The sequence below is a fragment of the Oratosquilla oratoria genome, chromosome 15, assembly GCF_046742065.1.
Source record: "Oratosquilla oratoria isolate Oo_2021 chromosome 15, ASM4674206v1, whole genome shotgun sequence".
NCBI classification, from domain to species: domain Eukaryota; kingdom Metazoa; phylum Arthropoda; class Malacostraca; order Stomatopoda; family Squillidae; genus Oratosquilla; species Oratosquilla oratoria.
This window is the reverse complement of record NC_134791.1, coordinates 32,689,858-32,716,423: the sequence shown is the minus strand read 5'-3', so window position 1 is coordinate 32,716,423 and position 26,566 is coordinate 32,689,858. Positions and strand designations below refer to the sequence as shown.

General features: G+C 40.1%; 1 protein-coding gene across 3 annotated transcripts in view; it reads left to right on the top strand.

Annotated features, from left to right (window-relative positions):
- The first annotated feature begins 330 nt into the window (after positions 1–330).
- The window catches only part of Fntb (Farnesyl transferase beta subunit), a 49,212-nt gene continuing 22,976 nt past the window's right edge, over positions 331–26,566 (top strand). For 2 of the 3 annotated variants that reach the window (XM_076198783.1, XM_076198784.1), the window contains exons 1-7: positions 331–484; positions 2,695–2,838; positions 3,568–3,806; positions 4,097–4,267; positions 13,279–13,408; positions 13,872–14,004; positions 14,819–14,930. In XM_076198783.1, coding sequence (XP_076054898.1) covers positions 395–484; positions 2,695–2,838; positions 3,568–3,806; positions 4,097–4,267; positions 13,279–13,408; positions 13,872–14,004; positions 14,819–14,930 — 1,019 coding nt within the window. In that variant the 5' untranslated portion in view covers positions 331–394. Of the gene's footprint in view, positions 485–2,694; positions 2,839–3,567; positions 3,807–4,096; positions 4,268–13,278; positions 13,409–13,871; positions 14,005–14,818; positions 14,931–15,704; positions 16,708–26,566 lie in introns of those variants that run through there. The other variant, XM_076198785.1, reaches the window with a different exon arrangement.

The following is a 26,566-nucleotide window of genomic DNA, read 5'->3' as shown; positions in this document are numbered from 1 at the left end:
GCAGTATTACCCATAGAACTGTCATATACGAGCTCTGAGCTCTCTTCTGGAAGGGAAATATCTGTTGATCACGATTCCAATACGTGATCCAAAAAACCATGGTGAATCTCACGACCTATTGAAATATCAGACTGACAGCTCTGCAGGCTACTCAGGTGAACTAAGCATTTTTAATGATTAGATAACTTGAAGAACCATATATATTTTCTTAATTCTACTATTTTTTGTTGGTGAAAATAATTAATAAAAGAAGAAGAAAGTAAAGATTTTTTAGATCTGAATATTTTACGCAACTGATCCCTAAAAGAATGAACTCTGTTTTGATACCTAATTGCTTCCCTAATTCGAACACTCCTGAACCTGAACTGCCAAAGCAAAACAGACTTGAGGCAAGATGGCAGACGAAATTAGGTGTTTGAAATCAAATCTTCAAGGTGAACGACACGTTGATTGTGGTGTCCAGACAGTCAGCTCTGATGAACAGGTATATTATATATGAATTATCGTAACTTGGTAATCAGGGGAACATTACAGAACTGTACTTGTGTTGAGCCGTTTCTGTAACTGAAAAAGATGTAGCACTGTTTATAATGTGGGCAGTGTAATTCATTGCTTTATCTTGTGGGAAGTCAGTGTGGGTAAAATACTCAACTGGTATTTTTTTTATTATTATTGTGAATGTAAGTAGTAGTACAATGAACAAGAAGCCCTTCCAGTTACTGAAGATATGTCAACTGTCAAGTGTCTTATGTTAATGAAGCCTTTTAAAGTTGTATTAATGGTGGAAGCTGAGAGTGATCAATATTGTGAGCAAGCAGGTATTAAGAATATTAGAGGCATATGGCTAGATCATTGTGATCAAGCAACATGACATAAATCATAATGAACATCAAGAATCAAGCAGGGTAAACATAAAGACAGTTGTCATTGTATCATCTGATGAACAGATAACGATCATCATATTAAACAATGGCAGAAAAAGAGTATTATATGAGCTGTTTTATTGGGCAAGCATATAAAGTAGGGTTATAGTGGCCACAGGGTGCAGTTTGTGGCATCACTTGGCACCCAACATCTTGTATCTTGTATGCTAGTATTGTGGAACACCACATATAATGAATTTGTGGGAAAGTTGCTATTTCCATCCTGAAAGCGTCTGAGCAGTGATAAGGTATACCTCTCTTCAAGGATCTTGATTTGCTATGGAACTATTTTGTGGTTCTTTTGACAGACTAGTATGGAAAAATGCTCGCCTTCTTATAAGTCATAAGTGGCAGGAAAAGGGTATAGACTTTCTGGTCAGCCCGTTGCCCATTCTTATAATCCTAGATCACAGCTGGAAATGCAAGGGTAAATCTATAGAAGTTCACACATAAATAATATAACAATAGAAAATTAGATATATTGTAAATGATAATACAACAATGTAATATACCTTTTTTGGGCGGATATCAATAAAACAATTTTGCTAAAAGCGATGCATTACCAAATGGAGCTGTGACAAGAGCCTTGAGATGGCATGTTTGTTTTGATAGATGCAGAAATTAAAGTATAATAAATTGCTTTAACCTATCCAACCTAATCTACTAAACTTAAATTACCTAACCTACCTAACCTAACCTCCTACAAGGTATGGATTTAGAGGTCATCAAGGTTGTCGTCAGAGATGTTGATGGGTTTTAATTTACAAAATTAATATTTAATATATTATATAGTGCTTAGATGTGCACAAGGTAGCTATTGCCATCATCAAACTGACATTTAAGGGACTGGACGAATAACATAAACATGGCGTCTTGAAGCTCTAGTTGCAGCTCTATTTGGTAGTGTATCGCTTCTAGCTAGGTATTTTTTTTATTGATTTCCACCAAGAAAAACAGATATTAAGTTGATGTACTTTAATTTACCAAATCAATATTTAATTTTCTATTGCTATATTGCGTAGGTGTGCACTTTAGTAATACCTATGCAAGCCCTACTTTGTGTCAAGGCAACACTCACTGAGGGTGGAGGGAAATAGGATAAGAAATTTTATAAGATACACACACACACGTATGTCTTGGATCATTAGTTTGATCCATGATTGACCGCTATAACCCTTGTAGATGAGAGCTCAATGCTCATATATGGCCCTATCTATGGGTAATGCTGAGACTTTACACACACGTACATGGGTTACAAATGTGCCATAACCTAACAATGGTTAGTATGATTACTACATCCGGTAATTACAGCAGCAATACCATCTTAATATATTTACCTACTCCTGATGTATGTAGTGTCATGGTTGTAATAGACTTGCAAGAAGTATAATCTAATCAAAGAGGCCAATAAAATGTTTGCCCTACAAGTTCAATTCAAGGTTTCCCCATCTTCATTTCCCCCTTGTGAACAGTGTGCGAGTCATTTGTGAAAAATTTGTGTAAGAAAGATTAGTATTTCTCATAGCATGTATTTATTGTTACTGTATTTGAATTTCTAGTTCCTGCAGTTAATTAAAGAGGGAAAATTGTAAAGAATACATGGAGTGGTTAATACAAAAGTATTTGTACGTGTGCATGTAAACTTTAATAATTTAGATCAGATGGAAGGAATGTAACCTAATTTTGGTTAGCATTTTCTATCTTGTGTCTAAGATTCTTTCTTGATATTAGGATTATAATCTTGTATCCATACATAACATCTTTCTTACAGATGAAGGTGGAACAGAGTGTCTCAGCAATGTTCAATTTTTTTATGAGTCGAAGGTCCATGGATGAGAAAGCACCAACTTTGACAAGAGATAGGCACACTGGATACCTTAAAAGGGGATTAAAAAATTTGCCAGAAGCCTTTTCAGTAAGTATGCCTCAGGGAATATCTGCAGATGCCACAATAGATTTTCATTCCAACATGCATGCCCAGCCATCCACAAAGCAAGGTGGTGGGGCATAGGAAACACACATTCACCCCTTTCAGTCTTTCCTGCTTAAACCAGGTGGAAATTAAATTATGTTTCTTCCCCAGTTTTATTCCCAGTGTAATGGTAGTGTTCATATTATACAAAGGGGCTGGGCAGGCTGTGTTTGTGTGTATTGTCTGTATAAGGCATCTGGTACGCATGACAAGATGCTATTGTATGTACATGTGAAGCCCTACTACTTTATCCTGAGGATTTGAACCCAGGGTCACTTACGTGTGAAGCAGGAGTGTTGCCCATTAGCAAAGAATTACATTATGAACACATTCTTCATATTCATCATCCTCTTCACAGTCAGTCCCTGTATAGATTGTAACATTATGACCAGCTCCCCTAGCAGTTAGTTGTATTCCGTAGAGATATTAGGTGAAGTAGAGACAGGAATTGATAGATATCATCAGGAAAGCAACATGACAAGTTGGACTCAACTCCTGAGAAAGGTGTTTAGTAGTGCTGGAACACACACAGACCTAGATTACCATATTTTTAGGTTAAGCTAATCCTTGAATATTTTTTTTAAGCTGGATCCTTGTAGTTGTACAATGGTTTCATATTTTGGTACTTTATTATTCAACCATTACTGTCATTTTTCATTTTTCTTCCTTTAGTGTTTAGATGCAAGTCGCCCATGGTTAGTGTATTGGGGTTTACATGCATTGGAACTACTAGATGAGAAGTTAGAGGCCGAAGAACAGAAGGATGTAGCAAATTTCTTAAAGATATGTCAAAACACAGTTGGTGGGTTTGGTGGTGGACCAGGACAATATTCTCATCTAGCTCCAACATATGCAGCGGTTAATGCTGTAGCAATTTTAGGAACCAAAGAAGCTTATGATATAATTGATAGGTAAGAAAATTTATCTTTCATGTAATGCTGTGAAGATAGATGAATTATGTAGAATTTATATGTGTGTAATTTTTGCCTCTATTTAAATTATGTGAAAAACCCACAACTCCACAGAAGTTCAACTTTTCTTCCCTGAGAGATCTATGGGAGGGGCCAAAGACTTGACAATTCCTGTGAAACTGCAGGTTTCCAATCAGTGAAACTCAAGACAACAGTTGTTAATATAAAAATGTGTCATTAACTCCTGTGGAGATATATTATATTGGTTTTAACTTTATATTGTCTTTCAGAGAATCTCTAAGCAAATTCCTATGGTCAATGCGAACAAAGGAAGGTGCTTTCACTATGCATGAGAATGGAGAGGTGGATATTCGTGGCGTTTATTGTGCAATCTCAGTGGCAAGGTTAACAAATATCTATACAGAAGATCTCTTTGATGGTACTGCTCAGTGGATAGTAAGGTATAGAAAAATATAGCTGTTTTATTGTTTTTAAGTTATTATAATGAATAATTGATTCAAATAAGTCCTCTAAATATGTAGTGCATGTTTCTTACAATGTCCCCCAGCCAACAACGGGTCCACAACCATTTTTACATAATCCAGTTGCCATCAGGGTTGGGTCTAAGTACAGGGTGCTAGATATTTTTCAAGCACAAATACAGTAATTTTGGTATTTACTGAAGTCCAAGCATATGACATTGTAATTAAGTATAAGTACTTTATATGGCAAAAAAATTCCTGTCACAGATTCATAAAGCACGAAAATGAGTAGTTTTTGTATATACACATTGATGAGTACACAGCTAAAAAGTGGGATTCAATATAGAAAAATAAATTGAAATTTTACCTTTATTTTTACACATCACTACTTTTATCACAGAATTGCAAAAGAAGAACATGTACTTTATGAATAACTTGAATCAGTAATATTCCCTATGCTGCAAATGCAAGAGTATCCATATATTTCTTATATCTGTAATAACATTAAATTTGATGCAGAATATAAGGGTAAATATCAGGGCATTAAATATTGCCCCTTGTTCTATACTAATAATATAACCAGTAGTTTTATAACTAAAAATAATAGATACGTGTATTTCAATCTATCTATATACCAAAGGCTTTTTCCCCTTGTAAGGGAGGTAGCCAAATCAAAAGGAATGTACCCACTCCCATTCATTACATTTCTGCCCATTCCACTCCTATCCACCACCCTTTCCTCCTCTCATCTTAGCTCCTCATGGATGACAGGTTATCAATGTATCCCACCCACTGCCCTGGGTGAGAAGCAATGCAGCAAGACACAATACATCCACAGCAAGGCTGCTTCACTTAATCAATTGCCCCCCTCTCTGTCCCCTCATGCAGAAAAACAGAAGATGGGGAGAAATTCTTTCAGGACATTTCAGAGTATCATTCACACACAACCACTCCCTTCTTCTCCCAGCCCCCACCCCCTTCCATCCGTACATCACATTATCATCTATACATAACTATTCTCCACTTACCTCTATCTCCTGACTATGAAAGTTATGTATCAATACAGAGAGATTTAAAAAAGACAATAAAAGCGGCCCTACACAATCAATATTATTGCGCAATATTCCGTATTGTACAGTATCAATGACAGTGTATGGATGGATTGTGATGTTTGGGACAGGAGATAGTGATCTTTGGAACTCCTTAGTCACAGCCCAAATGGCAGATGGTGTCGGACCAGTGTCAATATTACTGTACAATATGGAATATTGCGCAATAAATTGATCGTGTAGGGCCCGCTTAAGAAAAAGAAAACGACGATACGAAATGAACATCGCTGATAAATCCAAAGAGAATCCCAAAGAATTCTATAGTTACATTAGAGATAAAAAGGTTGTTAGGAATCACATTGGTCCACTATTATCTGCTGACGGTCAACTTGAATATTCAAATGAAGGAATGTGTAATATCTTAAACAATTATTTTAGCTCGGTATTCGTAAACGAAACACCTCAAAGTGAACTCCAAACTGAAACCTGTGAAAAGTCTAGGGTAAATTTACTCACTACGGTAAATATAACAAAAGAAAAAATTAAAAGGTGTATAGATAAACTCAAAGTTAATATAACACCAGGGCCTGACGGTTGGCATCCAAGAATCTTAAAGGAAATGAAAAATGAGATTGTTGTTCCATTAGAAATTATTTTCAAGAAATCCATCATATCCGGAGATGTCCCAAGAGAATGGAAGCTAGCTAATGTTACTCCCATATTCAAAAAAGGTGACAAAGAGAAGCCAAATAACTATAGGCCTATAAGTTTGACTTCAATCGTAGGAAAAATAATGGAAACTATCATCAGAGATGCTATCGAACATCATTTAGAAAGTAACAGTTTGATAAATAACAGCCAGCATGGTTTCAGACGGAAACGTTCTTGCGTGACTAACTTACTCGAATTCTACAATACAGTTATCTCGAATTATGACAAAAGAAACAATATAGATTTAATATATCTAGACTTTGCAAAAACTTTTGATACCATCCCACATGAAAGACTACTTACTAAATTAGCTTTACACGGAATAAGTGGTAGCCTATTAGGTTGGACTAGTAATTGGTTGAATGGTCGAAAACAGAGAGTTGTTTTAAATGGAAAATCTTCTAGATGGAAAAATGTTACAAGTGGAGTTCCTCAGGGTTCCGTTCTTGGGCCACTTCTATTCATAGTATATATAAATGATATAGACCATGAACTAAAATCTACTGTTTCCAAATTTGCTGATGATACAAAACTGTGTGGAATGGCAAATGATCACTTAAACCAATTAGATATTCAAGAAGATTTAGATAAATTACACTAATGGTCTGAAAAGTGGCTAATGAAATTTAACACAAGTAAATACAAGGTAATGCACATAGGTAAAAATAACAGTAAGTACAATTACAAAAAGGAAAAGGAGGAGGAGTACGGAAAGAAGCTGAAGGAGGAGTGGGAGGGAGTAAAGGATAGAGTAGAGCTGGGTGTGGAGGAGGAATGGGGATGGTTCAAGGAGGGAGTCATAAAGTGTGCAAGGATGGTGTGTGGAACAAGAAGGACAGGGGGAAATAGAAGAAAGGGTAGTGAATGGTGGGATGAGGAAACAAAGAATGTTGTAGAAGAGAAGAAGCGAGCTTTCATAGATTGGTTACAAAATAGGACAAGGGAGTCATATGAGAGGTACAAAGAAAAGAAAAGAGAAGTAAGGCAAAAGGTAAAGGTTGCAAAGAGGAGAGCAGATGTGAAATGGGGTAAGAGTATGACAGAAAATTTTGAAAGTAATAAAAAGATGTTTTGGAAAGAAATTAAGAGAGAAAGAGGAGGCGAATCAAGTAGAGAAGAAAAGGTAAAAGGTGCAGATGGAAAGATGATAATGGAAGAGAAGGCAGTAAGGGGAAGATGGGCAGAATATTTTAGGGAGTTGCTAAATGTGAAGGAGGATAGGGAGGGAAAGATAGCTGCAGTGGGAAATGCGAAGAAAATAAGAGTGATGAGTGAGGAGAATGGAGGAGAAATAAGGAAGGATGAGGTGAAGGCAGTTGTTAAGATGATGAAAGCAGGTAAGGCACCTGGTGTGGATGGATGCCATGCAGAATGTCTGAAAAAGGGAGGTACAGTGATGGTGGACTGGTTGGTGAGGTTATTTAATGTTTGCTGGAGAGAGGGTAAAGTGCCGGAGGACTGGAGGAGTGCCTGTATAGTTCCTCTTTACAAGGGAAAAGGGGACAAGTGTGAATGTAGTAGTTTCAGAGGGATTAGCTTGTTAAGTGTAGTTGGGAAGGCTTATGGGAGGATCTTGATTGAGAGGATTAGAAGAGGAACAGAAGGAGTAATTGGTGAGGAACAGTGTGGATTTAGGACGGGTAGAGGTTGTGTAGATCAGATCTTTGTGGTAAGACAGATATGTGAGAAAGCTATAGGAAAGGGGAAGGATGTTTTTTGGGCTTTTATGGATCTGGAAAAGGCTTATGATAGGGTAGACAGAAAGGCACTGTGGGAGGTTATGCAGATATACGGAGGAAAGCTTCTGGGAGCTGTCAAGAGTTTTTATGAGAGTAGTAGAGCTTGTGTCAGGATTGGAAATGGAGAGAGTGAGTGGTTCGAGGTAAAGGTGGGACTTCGTCAAGGATGCGTTATGTTGCCCTGGCTGTTCAACTTATACATGGATGGGGTAGTGCGAGAGGTAAATGCAAGGGTAGTGGGCAAGGGATTGGAGATGGTTAAAGAAAATGGAGAAAAGTGGGAGGTGAGCAGACGACACTGTGCTTGTGGCAGGATCGGAAGAGGGATTGAGGAAGTTGGTGGCAGAGTTTGGGAGAGTATGTGATAGAAGAAAGCTAAAGATAAATGTGGGTAAAAGTAAGGTGATGAGATGTACAAGGGGTGAAAGTGGCGGTAGACTGGAGGTGAGCATTAAGGGAGAGCGACTGGAGGAAGTGGATAGTTTTAGATACTTGGGTGGAAATGTGGCAGGAAAAGGTGGAGTGAAGGTGGAGGTAGAATGTAGATTGAGAGAAGCGAGTAAATGCCTTGGTGGATTAAAGAGTGTAATGAGGAATAGAAATTTGGGAATGGATGCTAAGGAGACTGTATGAAGGAGTGATTATGCCAACAGCACTGTATGGGGCGGAAACATGGAACATAAGAGAGGAAGAAAGAAGGAATTTGAATGTGTTTGAGATGAGGTGTCTAAGAAGTATGATGGGGGTTACTAGGCTAGATAGAGTGAGAAATGAGGAGGTGAGGAGGAGAACAGGGGTGGAAAAGGAACTGGGAGATAGGGTTGATGAAAGAATATTAGGATGATTTGGACACATGGAAAGAATGAGTGAAGAAAGACTACTAAAACAGATATGGAAGGCAGATGTGGAGAGAGTGAACATGAGGGGACGTCCTAGGATGAGGTGGATGGATGGGGTGAAGGGGGCTTTGGGGAAGAGGGGAATGTCTTTTGAGGAAGGACGGGAGAGGACAGAAGACAGGGGTGAATGGAGAATGGTTGTATATGGATGATGTTGTGATTGCATGAGGTGGAATGGGTGGGGGGGGTGAGGTAGTATGTGTGAGCGAAATTTGACGCAGCCCGAAGGGATTTCTCCCCGTCCTCTCCTTTTATGCAATGGGGGGGGTCACCGATTTAATGAAGCGGCCTTGCCATGTCTTGCGACACTGCTTCTGACCCAGGGCAGTGGACAAGGTGCATGGATGACCCATCATCCAGGAGGTGCTCAGATAAGAGGGAGGGTGGAGGGGTGTGGAGTGTATTCAGGGATGGAATGGGTGGAAATGATTTTATGCCTTTCCCTTTTTGGCTACCTCCCTTGTAAGGGGGAAAAAGCCTTGGTATATGTATGTACGATTACAAGTTATTTGGAAATTCGTTAACAAAAGTGGATAGTGAAAAAGATCTCGGCGTAATTATCAGTAACGACCTCAAATCATCCAAGCAGTGTATTTCAGCCTTTGAGAAAGCAAATAAGATTCTAGGACTGATTGCACGATCTTTTGATTTCAAAAGTACATCACTCATTAACAAGCTATATAAATCGTTAGTTCGTCCACATTTGGAATATGCTGTTTCCATATGGTCACCGAATCTCATTAAAGACATTGACAGACTGGAAAAAGTACAACGGCATGCCACAAAACTGATTCCAAATATAAAAAATAAATCATACAAAAATCGACCAAAACATATGAATCTGTTTTCCCTAAAAAAGCGTAGACTCAGAGGTGACTTGATACAGGTCTTTAAAATTCTAAAGGGAATTGACAACATCAAAAGTGACAAAATTTTCACATTGAATGAGAATCAGACAAGAAACAATGGTCTGAAACTGTCCGGAAATAGATTCAATTTGGAAGTAGGTAGAAACAACTTTGCCAACCGTGTAGTTAATGAATGGAATAAACTTCCTGCACAGGTAGTGCAATGTAGTTCAGTTCGAAGCTTTAAGAATCATTAAGATAAACACCTAAGCAAGATGCTGTAATGATTATAATTTATTTTATATTATTTGTTTGTTTTGTTATAATTTGTCTGTCTGTGATTCTCATTTATTATTAGTTATATGTCAATTTATTTATTATTTACTATTTACCTGTTTGTTTATTATTTAACTATAGCTATGCATTTATTTATGTATTTTATTTGTTATTTACATTATTATAGTTTTTATTTATTATTTTATTATTATGATTTTTTTTTTTTTGCATCCGACCTAGATATGGACCAAAAGGTCTCCTGTCAGCATGCTCCATCCTTTGTAAACCTACCTTCTCCCTTCTGTGCCCTACAGACATTCCCCTTTTGCATTTACTTGCTTCTCACAATCTACAATTTACCTCCACCTCCACTCCTCCCTTTCCTGCCACATACAACCCCAAATACCTAAAGCTATCCACTTCCTCCATCCTCTCTCCGTTCACACTTACTTTCTACTCGCTGCCACCCTCTCCCCACGTATATCTCATCACCTTCCTCTAACCTACATTCATCTTAAACTTTCTCCTATCTCATACCTTCCCAAACTCTGTCATTAACTGCCTTAATCCTCCCTCTGACCCTGCTACAAGTGCAGTGTTGCCAGCAAACAATAACTGGCTCACCTCTTGTTTTTCTTTTATTTTCTTTAACCATCTCCAGTCCCCTGCCCATTACCCTTGCTGCTACCTCCTGCACCACCTCACACATTAAATAGCCATGGCAGCTTGACACATCCCTGATGCAGTCCCACCTTTACCTCAAAACACTTGCTCTCTCCATTTCCAATTCTAACACAGGCTCTACTACTCTCATAAAAATTCTTGACATCCCTTAACGGCTTTCCTCCAGCCCCATTTATCTGCAAAACCTTCCACAGTGCCGTCCTGTCTACCCTGTCATAAGCCTTCTCCAAATCCATAAAGGCCCAAAGAACATCCTTAGCTTTTGCTAGTTTTCTCACATATCTGCCTTACCACAAAAATCTGATCCACGCAACCAATTACTTCCTCTGTTCCTTTCCCAATCCTCTCAATTAGCACCCTCCCGCCTTCTCAACTACAGTGAACAAACTGATCCCTATAAAACTACTACAGTATAATCACATTTGTCCCCTTTTCCTTCATAAAACGGAACTTCACAGGCACTCCTCCAGTCCTCTGGCACTCAATCCTCCCATAGACACACATTATACAATAAGTGCATTTACCCAATAGTATCATCACAAAGTTTACTAAAATCTATACATAGTATATAACTTTTGATTGAATGCAGTGTACTTGTTTGTACTTGAATGTATTTGATATATTTCATGCTCTTTGGGTCTAAGTACAAGTACCATTGAATTTTTAAACTCCAAATATAAGTACATGAAAATCTGTACTTGAGTCTAGCTACAAGTACATGTATTTGGACCCAACCCTTGTTGCCATACTATATGGGGTCTTCATAGGATTTTGACTTCATGTGGCTTAGAACTGGGTCATTGATAAGCCTTGCAGAAAAGGTCTTTTTAATTTGGCAGTAATTCCAATTCCTTAGGGGAGATATGGACTGAGATGAAACTCACAATTCAAAAAATATTCCTTTATTATCAGCATGCTTCTAACTAGAGTTCAGATACCTTCCTTGTGGCAGTGTATTTCCTAAGGTAGTTCTCTGTTCCACTCAGTTACCATGTTGCTAGGATTAGAATAATTTTTTTTTTACCATTCTTCCCAGTTTTTCTTCTAAAAGTTGCCTTTATTTTGATGAAATTATACAAAAACATTGAGCACAGGACTCCACAAACTGTTTAGCTTCCTAACTGGCAACTAGTTAATAATTAGCTGAAGCCTGTAGCAATGAAAAAGAAATGTCACACCCTTGAATGACATCTCGTTTCTTGTGGATTATCATCACCCATTCAGTTCCAGAAAGTCTCACAAATCTTAGAGTGCAATACAAATTTCTGGTTCTATACTGCCAAGTTTAAGCTCTGCATACAATTATTTTGAGCTACATATTGATGGAAAAAGGAAGGTTGTGGACCCCTGCCAAATAAGAATAAAGACACAACTGTATTATACAGGAAATATACTCATGGGGATGTTTCTATGTATCTCCAGTTATCGGTTTTAAATTCATTCATGTTGTCCATTTCTGTGTGATTAAATGTGTATACTATATATTAATCAGGATGTTGAAATTCATAGGACATTGGATTTATTTTTCTCCATAATTATTTGGAAAAAAAATCAGTAAGGTGTTAAAGAGTGAAGATGGATACTTGGTTAGAGATGAATATGTGTGTATAGACACGTACATACATACATATACCAAGGCTTTTTCCCCCTTTCAAGGGAGGTAGCCAAAAAGGGAAAGGCATAAAAACACTTCCTCCCATTTCATCCCTAAATACACTCCGCACCCCTCCCACCCTCCCTCTCATCTGAGCACCTCCTGGATGACGGGTCATCCCTGCACCTTATCCACTGCCCTGGGTCAGAAGCAGTGTCGCAAGACACAGCACATCCACAGCAAGGCCGCTTCATTAAATCGGCAACCCCCCCTCTGGGGTATTGGCTGCTTGTTATTGTGGCAAAGTAGCATGCAGTTGATACTTTAGGGTCTATATGGGGCGCCCCTACGGACCAGAGCCACACATCATTTTGTCTATGATAGAGGAAAACTGTTCATAGAGAAATTATGGCACTTTTATACTACGACTGTCCCTCCGTTATGCTGTCCCCCAACCCCTTGTTACTGTCCTGTATCATTTCTCTGAGTATTCTTTTTCTTTGGTGGGGGGAAAAGAATACTGCCACCAAGTATTCCCACTTGGATCGTAAGAGGTGAGAAGAAAGGGACGGGGATTGGGACTAAGCATCCTTCTCCTTGTAGCCCCACAGGGGACATTCCTAAACAAAAACAAAAAAAGGAGAAAAAAAATGTGTATACTATATATTAATCAAGATATTGAAATTCATAGGACATTGGATTTATTTTTGTCCATAATTATTGGGGGAAAAATCAGTAAGGTGTTAAATAAAGAGTGAAGATGGATACTTGATTAGAGATGAATATGTGTATATGTGTGTATAGACACATGAGAAGAGAAAGAGGGAGAACCTCCATGTAAATGAAGGGGCTGGTTCTGCTGTGGATGTACTGTGTCTTGCTGCATTGCTTCTGGCCTGGGCAGTGGGCAGGAGACGGGGATGACCCTTCATCCACAAGAAGCTAAAATAAAAGGAAAACAAATATGTGGTGGATAAGAGTGGGATAAGTGAGGTTGGGTGCATGCCTTGACTGGGTACTTCCCTTATAAGAGAGAAAAAGCCTCATGGTATGCAGATGGATAGATCAGTCAAGTTATTTTTCAAAATGTTTTTTCTCTTTCTCTCTCTCTCTCCTATGAATAGATTGAAATTTGTTCAAGTATTTAATGTTGTAGGTTGTATGCCTGAAAATCATTTATTTCTTTTAAGGTGTCAGACATATGAGGGTGGGTTCTCTGGAGCGCCTGGATTAGAAGCCCATGGGGGTTACACATTCTGTGCATTTGCCGCACTAGCTCTGCTAGGTAAACAGTGTCTTTGTGACACAGAAGCACTTCTGGTAAGGACAGTTTTGTTTAATGTTTTTGGTAAGGCACCAATGACAGGTACTTGCAAGTGGTGGTCCTATGAGACTGACCTCAGATTAAAATCTTCTCCTGCAGCATCCTTCAAAACCTGTCAATACCCTCACCTTTGCTTAAAAGTCCTCATATGGTGTTTATCTCGTCAACCCTCACCTTTGTATGGAGGTGTGGTCTCAAGAGACTGATACTGTGTCAGCTCCTCAAGGTTGCACTTCCTAATGGAGATAAGAGGGTTAATGGGTTTTGAAAATGAGCAGCTCCACTGTTCATCTTGTGGGACTACCACGAGCATATACCCATCATTGGTCCCCTACTTGTATTTTATTCAGTATATCAAGTATTTTGTATTGATTCCATGTGAAACATCAACTCTCACCCACCCACCCCCTCTCTAACTATTTCTCATTTTCTTTCATCTGTTGATTGATTGTTTTACAGAGGTGGGCAGTGAATCGTCAGATGCGGTATGAAGGTGGCTTCCAAGGTCGCACCAACAAGCTAGTTGATGGGTGCTATTCCTTTTGGCAGGGTGGACTTTTTCCTCTCTTACATAGTTTTCTAACACAGGAAGGTAAGAGCAGACATCAGTTATTGCCTCAGTACATCTAAATGTGTCAATTGATTTGCATTTCCAGTAGAAAGTTTAGTCACTTTCAATACTGCTTATTGATAAGCATTCATTTTTTATTTTTCAAAGTTATGTCATAGGTAGAGGTTTATTTTGAAAATATGTAAGACTTTTGTAGTGATGAAATTAGTGAGGAAAGTTTTGAAAGGAATATGAATGTAGTAGTGTTGGGAATCTAAATGATAGTGTAGATGAGCCAGTGGATGAAGTAGTAGGGAAGTATGGTCTCCCAGGAAGCAATAAAGATGTAGAGAAAATATTGGAGATATGTATTGAAGGAAAACTGATTATAGTGAATACAGTGTTTAGGAAGAAAATGTACGTAAGTATACAAGGACCAGGTGGTTGATGAAAGGGTAGTCAAGAGAGTGTTAAAACAAATGTCAACCGTAATCCTTCTACTCAGAGATGCTGCCCCAAAGGGCAACTCATGCACAAATATCATTTTGTCCCATCATATCCTTAGTCTATGTCACTGCACCTAGCAAAACTGATGTTGTATATTTGGTTGTCATGAAGTTTATCATTTCTCTATATTTCTTATTGAACACTAATACTTTTGGAACAGCATCTGTATATAGTGGCAGTCAAAATGTAATGCTTATTGCCACTGCATAAAGTTGCAGCTAAATTTGAGGGTGACATCAGTGATACAAAATATAAAAGAAATTGTCTATCTATATAGCAATAGGTTCTTCTCCTTTATGAAATTGTAGTTAATTTGAATTTCACAGACGTTCACATATTTTGTATACAGAGCCAGCGAACATCAGTGGTGAGCGATGGATGTTTCAACAAGAGGCACTACAAGAGTATTTGCTTCTGTGCTGCCAACACCCTCGTGGAGGCCTTATTGATAAACCTGGCAAGTATGTATCAGATTACCAAATCACATCTCCCTTGAGTACATTTTACAGTTTCATCTTGGATCATGTACATTACCTTTATCAGCTTTTCCTGCCATCACAGCTGTTACATACAGCCACATCTATCCTCAGTGTATAGTGCGGAGATTGAGTTGTCAAAATTTTCATTAAATAGAATTGTACTATAACTTACACCACCTAGAATTAGTACAATCTTCGTTTGTCATATCTCTTTTAATAGTGATAGCTGGTCCAACAGTGTTTTATTACCAATCTGAATAACCAAATGAGGACCAATGATGGGTATCTGCATCTGATGGTCCAGCAAGATGGACATTGAAGTTGCCCATTTTCAAAACTCATCGATACCCTTACCTCCATCATGAGGTGCAGCCTTGAGGGGCTGACACTCAGTCTCCAGACTATACCCAGGATCTCTGTCAACTTCAGTTGCACTTCATGCAATTTTAAATGCATGGAGAGCTGCTCTTCTTCCCCCAACCAATTTGAGCTGGTGACATGGAAACAGTCCCACACTAATACAATACAGCCAGTCCTCGTTTAACGACGGAGTATCGTTCAGAAGACCCCGTTGTTAAGCGATTTCGTCGCTAAACGAGGACCCATTGAGAGACATACATGTATGAGCATATAAACAAAGATTCGGAAGTAGGCAAAGTGACAAAGTGCTACATGCTAGGTTATTTTATTCAGGGAATGTATGTTAATACATTTTGTATGTTTGTTTACTTACTGTCCATCTTACTGTGGTTGTAGGTGCAGGGATACTCGAGGGGACCACATCAATCATTTATTAGGTTTAACGTCTAATGTACATGGGCATGTCATGTGACAAGTGCAATGAAAGAACTAACTGGGCGTCGCTTCTATGCAGTAAAATTATACAGCTAAGGCCGCTTTCACACAAGCGTTTCCATACGCGCGTGCACCGTGTTTTAACTTTCTTTGATACTACTTTTGTTCTTGAGAATTGTAGAGGTAGTTGAATGTGAGAAGCCATGGCTGTCAGCAATAGCTTGGACTTTCTTACCTCCCTCGTGCTCGTTAATGACTTTCATTTTTATATCTAAGTCGATGACTTTCCTCTGCTTCTTAGGACCGGATCCAGTAGGAGAATTTGTATTCTTTCGTTTTCCAGTCATCATGAAGGGATAAAGTTGTATACTGTTAACTAGAAATCACTAAAAACTTGAGGAGCAAATTTAAGTACAGGTGGTCGTCAACTTACGTCATATGCGACTTACGACTGATTGACTTTACGACCACGAGATGGTGCAATAATATCTAACATTTAATAGAGTAATAGAATTGCAATGTTATGCCTGGCAGTGCAGTACATTACTCCGCACGCTGCGAGACGTGAGTACGATAGTTTTCGCAGGCTGCCGGCAGCGTCAGCATCCCAGCCAGCTAAATATTCTTTCATTTTGTTTGTTTGAAGTAAAATGTTTCCAAATTTTGCATTGCATTTTGTATTTTTGTATGTTTTGCAATTAATAAAATATAACAAACTTTTTATGCCTAGGCTAGTTTGTTGTCGATAACAATATGTTCGGTACAGTACTTAAACGAAAAGAATGTGTTTTGTTTAAATAAAAAAAATCCTAATTTTGCCTTACATTTTGTATTTTTATGTTTTGCAATTAATAAAATGTAACAGTATTTTTTTATGCCTAGTCTGTTGTCAATGACAAAATGTTCGGCACAGCATTTTGTATTTTTATGTTTTGCGATTAATAAAATGTAACAGTAAACTTTGTTTATGCCTAGTCTGTTGTCGATAACAATATTTTCGGTACAGTATGTAAATGAAAAGAATGTGTTTCGAAATATTTTTTTCCTAATTTTGCTTTACAATGATTTTAATGTAACCAACAAAAAAGGATTTGTAGGTCAAAGATGACAGGACTTTATTCAGTATGTGTAGGCCTAGGCTACGTTTCCTAACGAAAATGATAAAAAGTTAATGAATATTAAACAACGTAGCTCAAAGATAATAAGATTTTATTCAGTATGCATACGTTTCCTAAAGAAAGTCTGATGGTAAAATAATACAAAGGTTAACAAATACAGTATTAAATATCATAGGTCAAAGATGATAGGATTTTATTCAATATGCTTAGGCCTAGGCTACGTTTCCCAAAGAAAATCAGATGAAATTATAAAAAGGTTAAAAATACTATACAACATAGTTCAAAGATGCTAAGATTATTTCAGTATGCTAAATATACAATATATATATATATATATTATATAAAGGGTAATATATACTGTATTATAGACCGACTTGCGTCCAGATCGACTTACGACCTGTCTGTCGGAACCGAACTCGGTCGTAAGTCGACGACTACCTGTATAGACACGCTAGCAGCGTGTTACGGTTACAACTGACGAGTAGCGATCGCATGTGTTTCGGTAGGTGCGAAGATTCTAATGCAGTAAAAGATTTTTTTTTTTTTTTTTTTTTTTTACCTCTTCTATACGGTGCTGCCTACGTAGGCGGCATGAGGAGCAAGTGGATACGCGAGGCTGCCATATTGGCGTCTTGATTATATTTATTGTAGTTGTCCCTGCATAACTGACATACTCTCTAAACTGGCTTCATCACATTTTCTATGGTTATCAAAATTCACGGGTGAAAGAGAGAACGATCGATATAAGTGGTGACAATTTTTTATGATGCAAGTATTATGACGCAACATCGTACGTCTGGCAGCTAATGCTGCCCGCGAGATTTTGGCCTGGGGTGAAGTGGTTAAGAAGAAGCCGTCGTAACTCCGAGTTGTCGCTAAACGAGATCGTTGTTAAGCGAGGACTGGCTGTACAAACAACAGTCCAAGGCTTCTTCCTGAAGAGATCTATGGGAGAGCCTGAGGACTGCTGCCAGCCATAATGGGGCTGTGGGATTTCTGTCTGGGGTAATGTTTGTACCGCAGTCTGTCTCTACCTCTACCTCTGCCTGAGTTCAGCCTCAATCTCAAACTGGTGGAGTGAGGCCGGCCTCTTATTTAGTACATCCTTGTCTCCAACTCTTCTGCACATCTCGCCTTTATTCAAGTTTTCCCCAAAATTACATAAACACAAAAATATGAGTGATTGATAAGCATGCAGTTGATACTTTAGGGACCATATGGGGCACCCATACAGAGCGGAGCCACCCCCTCTTAATACTGTCCTGTACCACTTTTTTGAGTATGTATTTCCATTTTTGCCTCTGTCTCCTGTGATAGGGGGAAGAAAGAATACTGCCATCAAGTCTTCCCATCAGGTCATAAAGGTGGCTAAAGTGGGACAGAGTGATGGGACAAGGCATCCTGCTCTCTAACCCTACAAGAAGTCAAGGCAAAAAAAGGGTCTGGGAGGAGTTTTCCAAACAGAACCCTAAGGTTTTGAGTCATGTTAATAGGTGTGGTACAGATGAAAATAAAAGAGAAGAGATAGGCATTATGTTTGTGAGAAGGAAGATGGATGTGTTGGCAGTAACCTCTTGAATACAAAGATGCCTATATATGCATCATGAGCCATGAGCAGGGTATACAAGAATGCTGATGTCTGCTTCCTGATTATATTAAATTTGTAGTTGTAGCTGAGTGAACCCCACAATCTGTGAACAGGCTTGATCATGTTTTTTGTGATGTTATATTTATGCTAGGTTGGAATGAGATGCTGAGAGAAGTATGGGAGATTGTGAAGGATAGAGTAGAGGTAGGAGTGGAAGAGGAATGGGGGGGTCTCAAGGAGTGACAAGGTGTGCAAAGATGGTGCATGGAACAAGGAGGATGGTCAGAAATAGAAGGAAGGATAGTGAGTGGTGGGAAGATGAAGTGAAGAAGGTAGAAGAAGAGAAGAAGCGAGTATTCAGGGACTGATTGCAAAGTAGTTCTAGAGAAACTTATGAGATATAAAAAAAAAAGAATAGAAGTAAATCAAAAGATAAAGGAGGCTAAAAGGAGAGCAGATGCAAAATGGAGGAGTATGACAGAAAAGTTTGAAAGTAATAAAAAGATTCTTCTCTGCTTGATTCGCCTCCTCTTCCTCTCTTAATTTCTTTCCAAAACATCTTTTTATTACTTTCAAAATTTTCTGTCATACTCTTACCCCATTTCACATCTGCTCTCCTCTTTACCTCCTTTACCTTTTGCTTTACTTCTCTTTTCTTTTCTTTGTACCTCTCATATGACTCCCTCGTCCTATTTTGTAACCAATCTGTGAAAGCTCTCTTCTTTTCTACAACCTTCTTTGTTTCCTCATCTCACCATTCACCACCCTTTCTTCTATTTCCTCCTGTCCTTCTTGTTCCACACACCATCCTTGCACACTTTATGACTCCCTCCTTGAACCATCCCCATTTCTCCTCCACACCTAGCTCTACTTTATCCTTCACTCCCTCCCACTCCTTCAGCTTCTTTTCGTACTCCTTCTCCTTTTCATTCAAAGAGTTCACTCTAAGAACCTCCCTACCTTATGTCCCTTTCCTCTTTCTCCATCTATCCTCCACTCTCAACTTACCTTCCACCAAAAAATGATCTGATATTCCCCCACCCTCTCCCCTTATCACATTTACATCCTTAACTCTTCCTATCATAATCCTATTTACCACTACATAATCCATTAACACTCTATCTACCACCCTTTCCTCCACCACCCTCTCCCATGTGTACTTATGCTTGACTTTCTTCCGAAACACTGTATTTGCTATCATCAACTCTCTAGACTCCACCATCAACTCTCCACTACAATTCTTTCCTGGAACTCCACATTTCCCAACCACTCCATCGATTGGACCATTTCCTACCCTAGCATTAAGGTCTCCTAGTACTATTACATTGACATTTCTCCCTAAATCCTCCATGCACTCATTTAAATCTATCCAAAAGGCCTCCTTTTCTTCTACACTCTTCTCACTGCCAGGCCCATATGCACTTACAAAGACCCACATCTCCTTTCCCAGTTTCACCTTCATCCACATTATCCTTGAGGAAACCTCCCTCCACTCCACTACACATTTACCTATCTCTTCACTTACTAGAATAGCCACCCCTTCCCTCCCTCGCCCTCTCTTCACTCCTGATAACCTCCCACTTACACTCCCAAACTTACACTCACCCTTCCCTTTCAACTTAGTTTCACTCAAAGTCAACACATCCATCTTTCTTCTCACAAACATACTACCTATCTCTTCCCTTTTACTCCCATCTGTACCACATCCATGCACATTAAAAGACCCAAACCTCAGGGCACTGGTCTGAAAACTCCCAGACCCTCTTATGCCTTTACTTTTTCGTTTAGGAATGTCCCCTGTGGGGCTACAAGGAGAAGGATGCCTAGTCCCAATCCCCGTGCAGATGGAGAGATTATGATGGAAGAGAAGGCAATAAGGGGAAGATGGGCAGAATATTTTAGGGAGTTGCTAAATGTGAAGGAGGATAGGGAGGGAAAGATAGCTGCAGTGAGAAATGCGAAGAAAATGAGAGTGATGAGTGAGGAGAATGGAGGAGAAATAAGGAAGGATGAGGTGAAGGCAGTTGTTAAGATGATGAAAACAGGTAAGGCACCTGGTCTGGATGGATGCCATGCAGAATGTCTGAAAAAGGGTGGTACAGTGATGGTGGACTGGCTGATGAAGTTATTTAATGTTTGCTGGAGAGGGTAGAGTGCCGGAGGACTGGAGGAGTGCCTGTATAGTTCCTCTTTACAAGGGAAAAGGTGACAAGTGTGAATGTAGTAGTTTCAGAGGGATTAGCTTGTTAAGTGTAGTTGGGAAGGTTTATGGGAGGATCTTGATTGAGAGGATTAGAAGAGCAACAGAAGAAGTAATTGGTGAGGAACAGTGTGGATTTAGGACAGGTAGAGGTTGTGTAGATCAGATCTTTGTGGTAAGACAGATATGTGAGAAAGCTATATGAAAGGGGAAGGATGTTTTTTGGGCTTTTATGGATCTGGAAAAGGCTTATGATAGGGTAGACAGAAAGGCACTGTGGGAGGTTATGCAGATATACGGGATAGGAGGAAAGCTTCTGGGTGCTGTCAAGAGTTTTTATGAGAGTAGTAGAGCTTGTCAGGATTAGAAATAGAGAGAGTGAGTGGTTTGAGGTAAAGGTGGGACTTCATCAAGGATGCGTTATGTCACCCTGGCTGTTCAACTTATACATGGATGGGGTGGTGGGAGAGGTAAATGCAAGGGTAGTGGACAAGGGATTGGAGATGGTTAAAGAAAATGGAGAAAAGTGGGAGGTGAGCCAGCTGTTGTTTGCGGACGACACTGCGCTTGTGGCAGGATTGGAGGAGGGATTGAGGAAGTTGGTGACAGAGTTTGGGAGAGTATGTGATAGAAGAAAGCTAAAGATAAATGTGGGTAAAAGTAAGGTGATGAGATGTACAAGGGGTGAAAGTGGCAGTAGACTGGAAGTGAGCATTAAGGGAGAGCAACTGGAGGAAGTGGATAGTTTCAGATACTTGGGTGCAAATGTGGCAAGAAAAGGTGGAGTGAAGGTGGAGGTAGAATGTAGATTGAGAGAAGCGAGTAAATGCCTTGGTGGATAAAAGAGTGTAATGAGGAATAGACATTTGGGAATTGATGCTAAGAGGAGACTGTATGAAGGAGTGATTGTGCCAACAGCACTATATTGGGCAGAAACATGGAACATAAGAGAAGAAGAGAGAAGGAGTGTGAGGTGAGGTGTCTGAGATGTATGATTGGGGTTACTAGGCTAGATAGAGTGAGAAATGAGAAGGTGAGGAGGAGAACAGGGGTGGAAAAGGAGCTGGGAGATAGGGTTGATGAAAGAATATTAGGATGGTCTGGACACATGGAAAGAATGAGTGAAGAAAGACTAGTAAAAGAGGTATGGAAGGCAGATGTGGAGGGAGTGAACATGAAGGGACATCCTAGGATGAGGTGGATGGATGGGGTGAAGGGGGCTTTGGGGAAGAGGGGAATGTCTGTTGAGGAAGGACGGGAGAGGACAGAAGACAGGGGTGAATGGAGAATGGTTGTATATGGATGATGTGATTGCATGAGGTGGAATGGGCGGGTGGATGGGGGGTGAGGTAGTATGCGTGAGCAAAATTTGACGCAGCCCGAATGGATTTCTCCCCGTCTTCTCCTTTTATGCAATGGGGGGATGGAGAGGGGGGTTGCTGATTTAATGAAGCGGCCTTGCTGTGGATGTGCTGTGTCTGGCGACACTGCTTCTGACCCAGGGCAGTGGACAAGGTGCAAGGATGACCCGTCATCCAGGAGGTGCTAAGATAAGAGGGAGGGTGGAGCGGCGTGGAGTATATTCAGGGATGGAATGGGTGGTAATGATTTTATGCCTTTTCCTTTTTGGCTACCTCCCTAGTAAGGGGGAAAAAGCCTTGGTATATGTATGTAATAAAAAGATGTTTTGGAAGGAAGTTAAGAGAAGAAGGGTAGGTGAGTCAAGTAGAGAACATACATACATATTCCAAAGGCTTTTTTCCCCCTCACACGGGGGGTAGCCAAAAAGAAAATGGCATAGAAATCACTCCCACCCATTTCATTTACCATATATTCCACTCCCCTCCACCCTCCTCCCTCCCTCCTCCCTCCCTCCTATCTTGGTACCTCCTGGATGACGGGTCATCCCTGCATCCTGTCCACTGCCCTGGATCAGAAGCAGTGTCGCAAGACACAGCACATCCACCACAATGCCGCTTCATAAATTCGGCGAATCCCCTCTCCATCCCCTCATGCAGGAAAGGAGAAGACAGGGAGAAATCCCTTCGGGCTGTGTCAAATTTTTCTCATGCATACTTCCTCACCCCCCATCCCCCACCCACTCCCCTTCATGCATCACAGCCTCATCTATACACAGCCTCATCTATACACAACCCTTCTCCATTCACCCCTATCTTCTGTCCTCTCCCGTCCTTCCTCAACAGACATTCCTCTCTTTTGTAAAGCCTCTTTCACCCCATCCATCCATCTCATCCTAGGACACCCCCTCATATTCACTCCTTCCACCTCCGCCCTCCACACTTCTTTTATTAACCTTTCTTCACTCATTCTTTCCATGTGTCCAGACCATCCTAATACCCTTTCATCAACCCTATCTCCCAGCTCCTTTTCCACCTCTGTTTTCCTCCTCACCTCCTCATTTCTCACTCTATGTAGCCTAGTAACCCCTATCATATTTCTCAGACATTTCATCTCAAACACGTTCAAACTCCTTCTCTCTTCCTCTCTCATGTTCCATGTTTCTGCCCCGTACAAAGCTGTTGGCACAATCACTCCTTCATACAGTCTCCACTTAGCATCCATTCCCAGATGTCTATTTCTTATTACACTTTTTAATCTACCAAGGTATTTACTCGCTTCTCTCAATCTACATTCTACCTCCACCCCCACTCCTCCCTTTCCTGTCACATTCGCACCCAAGTATCTGAAACTATCCACTTCCTCCAGTTGCTCACCCTTAATGCTCACTTCCAGCCTACTGTCACTCTCCCCTTGTACATCTCATCACCTTACTTTTGCCCACATATATCTTCAGCTTTCTTTGACACACCTTCTCAAACTCTGTCACTAACTTCCTCAATCCCTCCTCTGATCCTGCTACAAGTGCAGTGTCGTCAGCAAACAACAACTGGCTCACCTCTCACTTTTCTCCATTTTCTTTAATCATCTCCAACCCCTGACCCACTACCCTTGCATTCACCTCTTGCACCACCCCATCCATGTAAAGATTGAACAGCCAGAGTGACATAACACACCCCTGACGAAGTCCCACCTTTACCTCAAACTATTCACTCTCTCCATTTCTAATCCTAACGCAAGCTCTACTACTCTCATAAAAACTCTTAACTGCTCTTAACAGCTTTCCTCCTATCCGATATATCTGCAGTACCTCCCACAGTGCCTTCCTGTCTACCCTGTCGTAAGCCTTTTCCATATCCATAAAAGCCCAAAAAACATCCTTACCTTTTCCTATAGCTTTCTCACATATCTGTCTTACCACAAAAATCTGATCTACACATCCCCTACCAGTCCTAAAACCACACTGTTCCTCACCAATTACTCCCTCTGTTCCTCTCCTAATCCTCTCAATCAAGACCCTCCCATAAGCCTTCCCAGCTACACTCAACAAGCTGATCCCTCTGTAACTACTACACTCACACTTGTCCCCCTTTCCTTTGTAAAGCGGAACTATACAGGCACTCCTCCAGTCTTCTGGCACTCTACCCTCTCTTAAACAAACATTAAATAACCTCACCACAACAAAATACAATTCTCCTCCACACCAACACACCAGTCCACCATAACTGTACCTCCTTTCTTCAGACATTCTACATGGCATCCATCCAAACCAGGTGCCTTACCTGCTCTCATCATCTTAACAGGTGCTTTCACTTCATCCTTCCCTATTTCTCCTCCATTTTCCTCACTCATCACTCATTTTCTTCGCACTTCCCACTGCAACTACCTTTCCCTCCCTATCCTCCTTCACATTTAGCAACTCCCTAAAATACTCTGCCCACCTTCCTCTCACTGCCTTCTCTTCCATTATCATCTCTCCATCTGCACCTTTTACCTTTTCTTTACTTGATTCGCCTCCTCTTCCTCTTTTAACTTCCTTCCAAAACATCTTTTTATTACTTTCAAAATTTTCTGTCATACTCTTACCCCATTTCACATCTGCTCTCCTCTTTGCTTCCTTTATCTTATGCTTAACTTCCTTTCTCTTTACTTTGTACCTCTCATACGATTCCCTCGTCCTAATTTGTAGCCAATCTATGAATGCCTGCTTCTTCTCTTCCACACCCTTCTTTGCTTCCTCATTCCACCACTCACTACCCTTCCTTCTTTTTCCTCCCACCCTCCTTGTTCCACACACCATCTTTGCACACCTTATGACTCCCTCCTTGAACCATCCCCATTCCTCCTCTGCTCCTAGTTCTACTCTATCCTTTACTCTCTCCCACTCCTCTCTCAACTTCTTCTTATACTCATTCTCCTTTTTTTCTTCATTTAAGCAGTTCACTCTAAGTACCTCCCTACCTTCTGCCCTTTTCCTCTTTCTCCACCTATTCTCCACTCTCAATTTACCTTCCACCAGGAAATGATCTGATATTCCCCCACTCTCTCCTCTTAGAACATGTACATCCTTAACTCTTCCTAGCATTTTCCTGGTCACCACTATATAGTCCATTAACACTCTATCTGCCACTCTTCCATCTACCACCCTCTCCCATGTGTATTTAAGTAGAGAAGAAAAGGTAAAAGGCGCAGATGTTAACAGGTGGTGGTAAGGGGAAGATGGGCAGGATATTTTAGAGAGTGGAGAATGTGGAGAAGGACAGGGAGGGATTGGTGGTAGCAGTGGGAGGCACTAAGAAAATGACAGTGATGGGAAAGGGAAATGGAGGAGAAATAAGAAAAGATGAGGTGCAAATAGTTTTGAAACTGATGCAAGCAGGTAAGACACCTGGGTTAGACGGGTGTCATGTGAAATGTTCGAAGAAGGGAGATACAGTGATAATGGATTGGTTAGTTTGGTTGTTTATTGTGTGTCTAAGGGAGGTTAGAGTGCTGGAGGATTGGAAGATTGCCTGTATAGTTCTGCTTTACAAGGAAAAAGGGAACAAACGTGTGTGTAGTAGTTTCAGAGGGATCAGTTTGAGTGTAGTTGGAAGATATATGGGAGGGTTTTAATTGAGAGGATTAGGAGAGGAACAGAGGGAGTAATTGGTGAGGAACAGTGTGGGTTCAGTAATGGTAGGGGTTGTGTGGATCAGATTTTTGTGGTAAGGCAGATGTATGAGAAATCTTTAGTAAAAGGTAAGGATGTTTTTTGGGTCTTAAGGATTTGGAAACAGCTTATGACAGGGTAGACAGAAAGACACTGTGTGAGGTTTTGCAGATATATAGGATGGGGGAAAGCTGTTAATGGCAGTCAAGAGTTTTAACAACAGTAGTGGAGTTTGTGTTAGAATTAGAAAATGGAGAGAGTGGTTTGAGGTAAAGGTAGAATGTGTCATGTTACCATGGCTGTTCAATGTGTATATGGATGGGGTGGTGCTGGAGGTAAAGGCATGGATAAATGGACAGGGGACTGAAGATGGTGAAAGAAAATGGAGAAAAGTGGAAGGTGAGTCAGTTGTTGTTTCCTGATGACACTGTGCATGTGGCAGGATCAGAGGAGGGATTAAGGGAGTCAGTGACCGTTTGGGAAGGTATGCAATAAAAGAAAGTTTAGTTTAGTTTAGTTAAGGTTTATTCAACAATATAAGATACAATTTAGACATACATATATACAAATTTTTTACAAAATTAGTAGTTGAAAAGGGAGAGCATGAAGCAAAGCTTATGGGGAGTTGCTCTCCCTTTAAGGAAAAAAATTATTTTTATTTATTTATTTTTTGTTACATGTTAGTATGATACGTACACATCTACACACACATACACATATATACACACATACATACACATATATACATACACACACACACAATGAGGTGCGACACGACGCCCGCTAACTCCGACCTCACGTAGGAATCAGGGTCACGTGCGAGCATCGCATCTTGTGGGGGTCAGGTGAGAGGTGAGAGGTCAGGTCGATTATTGACGGGACGATAATTGCTTACTGTACGGATCC